The sequence below is a fragment of the Octodon degus genome, unplaced genomic scaffold (assembly GCF_000260255.1).
Source record: "Octodon degus isolate 3935 unplaced genomic scaffold, OctDeg1.0 scaffold00098, whole genome shotgun sequence".
In the NCBI taxonomy this organism is placed as follows: Eukaryota; Metazoa; Chordata; class Mammalia; order Rodentia; family Octodontidae; genus Octodon; species Octodon degus.
This window is the reverse complement of record NW_004524674.1, coordinates 991,969-1,002,186: the sequence shown is the minus strand read 5'-3', so window position 1 is coordinate 1,002,186 and position 10,218 is coordinate 991,969. Positions and strand designations below refer to the sequence as shown.

General features: G+C 38.9%; 1 protein-coding gene across 1 annotated transcript in view; it reads left to right on the top strand.

The window, feature by feature from the left end:
- Ube2g1 (ubiquitin conjugating enzyme E2 G1) overlaps positions 1-10,218 on the top strand; it is a 91,502-nt gene that overhangs the window by 62,289 nt on the left and 18,995 nt on the right. Inside the window, exon 3 of the mRNA XM_004638297.2 lies at positions 6,701-6,798. Coding sequence (XP_004638354.1) covers positions 6,701-6,798 — 98 coding nt within the window. The remainder of the gene's footprint in view (positions 1-6,700; positions 6,799-10,218) is intronic.

Here is a 10,218-nt window from a genome sequence, read left to right as displayed (position 1 = left end):
TCACCAGCCCTACTATTACTTTTCTATAAGATTAAGTCTTTAGGGGCTGGAGAGATGGCTCAGTAGAATAAGCACTTTCCTGGCAAGCATAAGAGCCTGAGTTCAGTCCCCAGTTCCACCAAAAAAAAAAAAAAAAAAAAAAAAAGATTAAGTCTTTAGTTCCTGATAGTGGTGACTGGTGTTAAGTTCTATGTTTTTATAGAAATTGATGGTGTGTGTGTGTGTGTGTGTGTGTGATGAAAAAATTTTTTCAAAGCCAGACAGTTCAATATAGGGACAGATCTACATCAGTTTCTTGGGTACTGTACTTCCTCACTCAGCCTTGCTCCTCAGTGGTGCTATGTAGCAAAGGAACTAGAAGTATCAGATATTCTTTTGTGATAGTAGTTAGTTTTGGGTTTCCCCCCCTGAACCCCCACCATTCGGTGGAAAAGTATTCAGAGCTACTCTGTACCAGGGCACTCTTAAGACATAAAGAATAGAGCACTAGTGTGAATATTCATATTTTCTGTAGCCTGAGAAATGTGATTTATACCTTAACTATTTTTATTTATTTTTAAAATTTTGTGGGGGGGGGCAGCTCAGCCCACCAGAGGGCGAGGCTGGCTGGCATGTGGTGCTGGGGGATTGAACCGTGGTCGCTGTGCTTTGCTAAGCTTGTTCCAAGTAGGTGCTTTAGACCACTGAGCCATCTCACCAGCCCCCTGTCTTAACTAATGACAGAATTTTTGCTATTACATTTCCTGGTGTCATGTTTGCATCAATTAGTTTTGCAAGCTAAGATGACATTAGGGTTTTGGAGCAGGTAAGAGCAGTCACTGAAAACCGTCTTAGAGGCAGTCCTTCCTAACCTTATTGTTACTTGAAAGCAAAACTTTTAATTTCTGCACACAAAACTGTATATAATAACATAGCCTATGAACTTAATGAAATTTTATCTGTTCTGGTTTTGTTTTAGTAACAGTGCCTCAGGGGAGAGGTCATAACATCCAGTGATGAAAATCTCGTTACTCTTGTATTTGGTGCAAGATAGAAATTCTCCTTAAACTCATTTCTGTTTAGAGTATTGGATAAGAATCCATTTGACCTTCAATTCTAAGAGCTCACTGCATTTTTGCATCTTTTTCATGAAGTTGGAACTATTAGCTGGTCCATGTTAGACCTCCATTCCTCTGGCTTCATCAAAGAAGGCCACTTCATAATACCATTCTAAATAATAGGTCATTCTTTTCAGTAATAAAACCTGTTTTGGGCCTTATTATACCTCTACAGTATGTACTTACTAGTGAGACACACTTTAGTCGCTTCCTCCCACACTGCACCTTTTTGAGATTAGTAGCAGCCTTTGCTCATGGAAGCAAGAGTGTGCATTCCAGTGGGGTCTTGAGAAAGACCACAGGAAAGTAGCTAGGTTTACACGGATACTAAGGAGAGGAAAGGTTTTGTAGACTAGTAGAGTGAAGAGGGTAGAATTAAAAAGAAGTTAGCACAGGCTTAGCTGCTACCCAGATGTAAGTGATTAGCTTACCCCTTAATAATTATAGGAAAAAATACTGTATGTTATGAAATCTCATGTGATAGTTTGTGATTGCATTGCTAACCATCATTTGTCACTAGAGGACTCTCCCATCTTTAAAATAAGTAATTCAACACATGATAAGTACAGTGTAACTTTGAAACTAATAGTTACCATGAACATGAATTTAGTCATCATACTTACTAACATGGTGCCCCCAGGGGGGGATTGAATCCAGGGTCTGTGTGCTGTGAGCCAAATTCCTGGGCCTTTAAAAATGTGATTGATCGATCGATTGATTGATTGGGGAATGGGAATTGAACTTGGGACCTCAATCTTGCCAGTCAGGTGCTACACCACTGAGCTATATCTCTGGCTCTTAAACTCTCTCTCTCTGGCTCTTAAACTCTCTCTCTCTCTCTCTCTCTCTCTCTGTGTGTGTGTGTGTGTGTGTGTGTCTGTCTCTCTGTCTCTGTCTCTGTCTCTCTGTCTGTCTCTCTGCTTTGACTTATATTGATCCAGGGGCTGGACCGGCACAGCACACCAGGGATTGAACCCTGGCCCCTGTGTCTGCCTAAGCAGACGCTTTAATCCACTGAGCTATTTGGTGGCCCCCCCTTTTTTAAATTTTATTTTATTATTGTAAGTTACAGTCTTGCTATGATAGCTAGGCTGGGCACACCTCAGGACACTAGGATTACATGTCTGTCACCAGGCCTAGCAATCACTGAATTCTAGTTACTGCCCTGTTATTGAATCTTTATAATGCTGTTCAGAATAGGTTAGTTTGCTTGTTTTCTAGTAATGATATCGAATCCAAGGTTTTGTGTGTTCTAGGCAAGCACTATAGCACTGAGCAGTTCAGCCACACCCCAAACCTTAGAATGGATTCTTCAGGCTATCTGTAAAGTATGAGTTCTGTGATTGGTGCTGGGTACTTCTTGTCACCCATGCAGGTATGCGATACCTGTAGCCACCCATATCTACAGAAATTAAAATTTCAGGTAGGAGTAGTAATAAGTCTTTGTTTTTTTGGCGGAACCGGGGATTGAGCTCAGGCCCTTGCGCTGGCAAGCACTTTTTCTACTAAGCCATCTCCCTGGCCCCTGTAATAGGTCTTTAAAGAAAGTCTTTTAAGAATTTGATGGGGACTGGGGAAATAGCTCAGTTAGAGTAAGTGCTTGCCTGGCAAGCACAAGGGCCCAAGTTCAATCCCTAGTTCTGCCAAAAAAAAAGAGTTTGATGTCAAGACCTGCTTGGGCAACATAGTAAGTAATATATAGTAATCTGATTTTTAAAAAATTTAAGGGATTCAGGGGCTGGTGAGATGGCTCAGTGGTCTAAAGCACCTACTTAGAACAAGCTAAGCAAAGCACAGTTCAATCCCCCAGCACCACATGCCAGCCAGCCCTGCCCCCTGGTGGTCTGAGCTGCCCCCCCCACAAATAAATAAAATAAATAAAATAAAAAAAAATTAAGGGATTCAGATTACCACTGCATAATAATCACAAATTTTATGCATTTACATTAGACGGTAGTGAGTAACCTCCCCCTTTCTTTGATAATTGGTGGTTGTTCTTTTTTTAGGAATATATCTTTTGTTTCTTACTATTGGGTGTGGTGTAAAGAACAAAATTAAATACTCAGGTGTGTTGACACATGTTTGTGATCCCAGCACTGTGGTAGGCTGAGGCAGGAGAGTCTTATATCGTGTTTCTTTTTAATGTAGAGAATCTTTGGGTTATCTCACTCTGGTGAGATAGCTCAGTGGCGTAAGCGCCTGCTTGCCAAGTGCAAGGTTCTAAGTTCAATCCCTAGTACCCCCTCCCCCCCCCAAAAAAAAGAGAATCTTACGCATGTGTTTTACCGTATGACCTCATCTTGTGTGGATATAGAACATTTGTTTTTTGTTTTTGTTTTGTTTTGTTGGCAGAACCAGGGGTTGAACTCAGGCCCTTGTGCTTGCCAGGCAAGCGCTTATTCTACTGAGCTATCTCCCCAGCCCCTGGATATAGAACATGAAGAATAACCAACCAAACTAATAACACATTTTTTACAGCTACAAAATTTATTACAAATTTTGTTTGTAATAGTACATGTGATTTATTTATTTATTCCTTTTTTTAGTTTTTTTATTTTAATAATTTTATTGAGAAGGAAGGAGCAATGAGATAGTTTCAAAATAGGTTAGTAGTACAGTTATAACAATTTTTTTTTAAATATACTCTAAGTTGGCTTTAATTTTCTTTTTTTTTTCTTTCCAGAACCGGGGATTGAACTCAGACCCTTGCGCTTGCCAGGCAAGCACTTATTCTGAGCCATCTCCCCAGTCCCGTACATGTGATTTAGAGGCACAAGCTGTTTATTTTGTAATTAAATTCTTTTTTTTTTTTTTTTTTTTTTTTGGCAGAACTGAGGATTGAACTCAGGCCCTTGTGCTTGCCAGGGAAGTGCTTGTTCTACTGAGCCATGTCCCCAGTCCCTATTTTGTAATTAAATTCTGGAGAGAGTACCTGTATTGATTAGGAATTGAGTGAAAGTGGCACTGCCATGTCATTTATTATGTAATGCATAAGGGCATAGGCCCCAAGGACTGGCTTTATTCAGCTCCTGAACTAGCGACTTCTATTCGTTACTTGTTGGTCTTGAAGAGTTACTTAAATTTGGCCTTAGCATTTTCATTTTTAGGGTGAAAACTCTATGCTTAGGAAAATGAGCAGTCAAGTATCAATGGATAAATTGTGTAATATGTAGATAAAATGAAAGAACAGGAGACATAGATTAAATGACAGTATTAAACAAAATTTCAGAAGGTTGCATACAGTTTGTGGATCCTTACAAGATTATTGTAACTTAATATGAAAAGAGTAAGGGAGGTGTCACCCCAAAAAACTGGAATTAGATTTCTCAGACATTTCAAATGTCATGCCTGGTTGCTTACCTTATCTTTTTAACATCTTGATAGTGGTTGTACTGTATTTGTGATGAAGTGACTGTATGAATGGAAAGAAAAATACTTTAAATTCATTGATACTTTTAATAAGTTTTTTTTTTTTTTTTTTTTAAGGGAAGGGTCTACAGCGTGTTGAGGGTCTCACTACTAGATCAGACTCCTAATGATCCGCCTGTTTACAGCTTCCCAAGAGCTGGGGTTATGGGTGTGCACCACCATGCCCAGTCTCAAATCGCTGTCTTGGCGCACTCTGGGGGCTGGGCTGGAATGGTAGGCCCAGGGATGGAATCCCTGGCCCTGTACCTGCTTGCAGGCACTTTAATCCGCTGAGCTATTTGGCCAGCCCTGTTTTTGTTTTGTTCACCACAATCTTATATATTTCAAAAATAGTGGCTACACATGCTGTGTGTTTGTGGCACATGCCTGTAATCCCATTTACTCAGGATGTTGAGTCACAAGCATCACAAATTCAAGGCCAGCCCGGTTTAACAGTATCCTGCTCCTCTGTCCCTCAAAAGAGTGCAGATATTGATAGTGTGTTTCTAGACATTCTTGTCTTATTCAGTATAAACATTTCACTTTTTTTCTTCCTGTAAAAAATGGGTTTATACTGTAAATACTTGCTTTTAAAAATTTAATGGTAGCCTTTGTCATTGTTCCCTGATAGTACTCATTGCTGATTATTTTTGATCAATATTTCCCTTGTACTTCTAGAATGATAAATTTCACACTGATGACTAATGGTTTCTGTTCTCCATTGTATTCTTTTATATGGGATGCTGTTTAGCGTAACTAGTCAACATATATCTGTTCAGTTAATGAAAATTGTTTGAGGTAACCTTTCCATTTCTCACTGATCTGAAGCAATCACAGTCATCTGACCCTTGGGTTGTACATTGTATAAAGGATCAGATGCATGAACTTCTTTTGCAGTGAAGTCGTCCGTGTGATAGAGGAACTTATGTATGAGACAGTATCTCACTATGTAGGGCAGGCTGGCCTTGAACTCATGGCAGTCTTCCTGCCTCAGCTTCCCAAATGCTGGGATTATAGGTATGTGCCTACCATACCTGGCTTCGAATCTACTAATTTAGATGCAAGTAAAATTTTGTCTGTAGGTAATAGTTAAGCTGAGTACTGAATGATGATCAGAAGACAAAGAAAGAAGTGTATTTCAAATGGAGGAAACGTCTAGGACAGATCATAAAGCAGGAATTGGATCATTTTTGTACTTTTTAAAATATATGTTGGGGCCAGGGAGATGGCTCAGCAGAATAAGTGCTTCCCTGGCGAGCGCAAGGGCCTGAGTTCAATCCCCAGTTCTGGAAAATAAATAAATAAATATGTATATGTATAACTCATTGTATTTTTCTCTTCACAATTCAAGAATAGTTACCAATTAAATGGCATTGACTTAGAACTTTACTGTCCCATATAGCAGTTACTTAGCCATATATGCCCATTAAAATAAAAAAAATTCAGTTTTATGAGCCATATTTCAAGTGGTTATATTATTTAGACAGTATAAATGAGACAGCTTCAATGCTGCAGAGTTCTTTCAAAGATTTTAGCTCTGGAAAGTCAGAATATGAACTATTTTTTGCTCCTAATGTTTGATACATGCATGTTGAATAAATATTTGATAAATGGTGAAATAAGTGTATAGTTACATGGAAACAGCACATCAGTTCCTGGACAGAGAACAACAAAATGTGTTTAAACTTGTAGAAAGATCTGGTATGTTTGAGAAACTGAAACAAGACTGATGAGAACAAAGAGAAGAATGATAATTTCAAATCAACATTGAAGGGGCCGGGGAGATGGCTCAGTGGAATAAGCGCTTCCCTGGCAAACACAAGGGCCTGAGTTCCATCCCCGGTTCCACCAAAAAAACAAAACAAAACAAAACAAATAAACATTGAAGAAATTGGCAGCTTGAGCCCTGTTGGCAATGTGAAGCTTCCTGAATTTTGTTCTAAGTGCACTGGGAAGTAACGCAAAGACTTTTGTTGTGCCAGAAATGTGATTGGGTCTGGTTGTTACTTTTATCAAGTTCTTTCATTTTATTGCTTCATGAGCGCTTTAATGCAATGGTAAGAATAGTAGACTATTAAATTTTTGAAGTAGAAATCCAGATTACTCCATAAGCTTCACTTTTAGTGTTAGGACATGGACTTAAAAGTTTTAATGATCATGAACTTAACATACAAGAACTTACTTTTGTTTTCCAGTGAAGGTGGTGTTTTTAAGGCTCATCTCACTTTCCCAAAAGATTATCCCCTCCGGCCTCCTAAAATGAAATTCATTACAGAGATCTGGCACCCAAATGGTAAGTTTATCTAGTTTTACTTATACACTTGCAAATATGATGGGCTGTCATTAAAGATTTTCAGTCAGCCAGATGTGGTGGTACATGTCTATAACCCCATTAATTACATTAAGAGAATCCAGCCCTCAAGAGGCTGAGGCAAAAGAATCACCATGACTTTGAGGACAGCCTGGGCATCAGTGAGTTCAAGGACAGCCTGACTTATATAATGAGACCTCCATCTTTTTAAAAAAAAAATTGTTTTTCAAGGTCAGTAAGAAAGGTGCATTTCTCATTGTAATTGCTTTAGAATCCTCACACTCGGGGCTGGTGAGATGGCTCAGTGGTCTAAAGCACCTACTTGGAACAAGCTTGGCAAAGCAGAGGGACCGCGGTTCAATCCCCCAGCACCACATGCCAGCCAGCCCCGCCCCCTGGTGGGCTGAGCTGGCCACACACACACACACACACACACAAATAAATGTGTAAAAATAAATAAATAGAATCCTCACACTCAATTCATGGTGCACATTAAGTACATGGCCTTGTGTTAGATTTTTTTTTTTTTAATTAGTACAGGGTCTCACTATATACAGCTTGAACTCAGTGATTCTTCTGTTTTCAGCCTCCCAAGCACTGGGATTACAGACACGTGCCACCAAGCCCAGTCTCATTCACAGGCTCAGCCTGCCTCGGGGGTAGGGCCAGCATGCGGGCCAGGGATTGAACCCCCAGCCCCTGCATCTGCCTAAGCAGACACTTTAATCCGTTGTGTTAAGATAGGACTGTTTTAAGACAGGATTGAGTCATATAGATTATTTCAGTTTTTGAGACTCATGAATAAGGTAGAGTTACATTAATAGAACTCAAATAATTGAGGGGCTTCTGTTAAAAAAAAAACAAAACATACAAATCATTAAATCTGAGTTTAGAATGTGCTAATAGACCATAGGCAACTCCTAACTTTTATCTGTAGTCTTAGTTGTAGAAAAGGACTGCCCTGGCTGCACGTGGAAATGCACATCTGTAATCCTAGTACTTGAGAGGCTGAGGTAAGGGGATCATAAGTTCACTGCTGGCTTGAGGTAACTAGGCCAGACCCTGTCTCAAAAAGGGGTGTGGGGAAGGATGTAGCTCATTGTTAGAGCCCTTGCCTAGCATAAGCCTTCATTCCAAACCTCAGTACTGCCAGTAAAGAGAACTGCCCCACTTATTTCATAGGTGACTCATACAGTCAAACAAAATAACACTATATTTTTAAGCTTGGAAAGAATCCAGTACTGCTGTGCATGAAGTGATGACATTGAGTTTTTATTTATTTATTTTTTAAAGTTTGTTTATTATTTGGGTACCAGAAATAGAACTTAGGACCTTGCGCATGCCAGGCAGATACTTGTGCTACTAAGCTATTCCCTCAGCCCTGACATTGAGTTTTTAAATTTAAAGATGACCTGTGTAAAAATCTACTACGTGAGGTAGAGGCCAGGCCAGATAAACCCATGTTAATGTAATTTCCCCAAGTTTTGGTTTTTACTTGTATGATAAGGCTTACAACAGTTTCTTTGCTAATTATTTTGACTATGTAATCAGACTTGTTATTTTAGCTCTGTGCCAATGTATACTCTGCTTCTCATTGTTACAACTCATTTGGCAGACAATAGAAATAATATAGTCTCAACAAAAACCCAGAGGGGAGCTAGGTAAAATGTCATGTGCCTTTAACCCTAGCATTCGGGAGGAGGATATCCAAGAGTTCGAGGCCAGCTTGGGCTACATAGTGAGATCCTGTCTTTACTCTGACCTCCCCCCAGCCCCTTCGCCAATCAGAGAAGAATGTTTGAATGAGTAAATAAGAATTTATTAGAAGCATATGGAGCACCAAGGCTTGAAAAACAAATGGATATCATGAGAGGCTGAAAACTGTAAAATAGAAAACTACTTCTGGCAACAAAGGGAGTACTACATTTCATTCCTTGTGAGACAGCATTGATTTTAAAAGACAATTATTTTTCATATCTGTAAAGAAACAATATTGCTTAACAATTTAATTGTGAAAGAAGGTATTCATGATACTTGTACCTGAAGCATGGATACATGAATTGGTGATGTGTGCTTCTCATTGCTTTGACATTTCTTTTCTATTTTTCTAGGCTTTTGGCAGTTTTCTCTGCCTTTACTTGAATTACTTGATAAGTTATAAGTAATCTTTTTGTACCTGTTTCAAAAGAAAATATGAATAGCTTCTCAATTTTGGATTCACTATAAATGAGCTGTGTGGCTCTAGACGAATGATAATGGTGAACCCATTAGAACCTTCGTTAACAATGATCATCCTATTTTGGCACACATGCTACAAGTTTGCCACCATTGCTCTATGCAAAGCCTTTTTGAGCTTAATTTCTCTATGTGAATTTTTATTTGTTTAGGGCTCACTCTGTAAGACCTTGAGATTGCTTACATAGACTAAGGTGGCCTTCAACTCATGGCAATCTTTCTGTTTCAACCTCCTCTGAGTGCTGGGCTTGTACCACCATGCTCAGCTTTTGCAAAAATTGAATGAGAGCATGTATGTAAGCAAATACATGAGATTTTTCCTTTTTATATAAGAAAGGTAGCAATAGCTTTAGGAGTTTATAAGACAGTTGATGAAAGAAAATATTTTTTAAAAAATCAACACAGCATGTTTAAGTAAATGCAAAGAATTGATACTATTCTGTGAGTATTGTGAGCTCAGTGCAATGAAGCTAGAAATCGGTGGCAAAAGAGACCATATAAACTATGTGAACAAATATAAATTAAACAATAATCTCTTCAATAATCAATGGGTCACCAATGAAATGAAAGAAGCAATGCTGGCTGTGAAACTGGGCACGGTGGTGTAAGCCTGTAATCTCCACACTGGGAAGGCTGAGACAGAGGATCACTCTGAGTCCGAGGTGTGTAGGGAGACCTTGTACAGATAGATAGATAGATAGATAAATAAATAAATAAATAAATAAATAAAACCAATGGGGGAAAAAATATTTTTTTTTTAAGTTGAGACCTGCTATTTTGTAGGTCACTAGATAAAGAAACAATCAAGATTTGATTGAAGGGAGATGGTAGTGATGAATATGAACAGTTACTACAAAAAGAATTAGATGTAGGGAGTGCAAGGTCATAATGACATGGAAAAGGGAGGAAAAACCTGGGGGAGGAAGGATCTAATAGTGATGATCACTCAGTTGTGGTCCTTTCCTTTACAGATGTTTTGGTCTGTATTGGGGGGGTAGGCATTAACCAGAATAATGAAGCTATGGTATGATAATGATGGTAGGCATCTATGTTCTGGTAGTACAGGAGAGAGCCAAGAATTCTTAGTATGTTCTTGGATGGAATTTGGAATGATGAATATGCTTGGTTTGAGGTCTGTTGTGTTGGCCATGGAGACTTTATTTATTT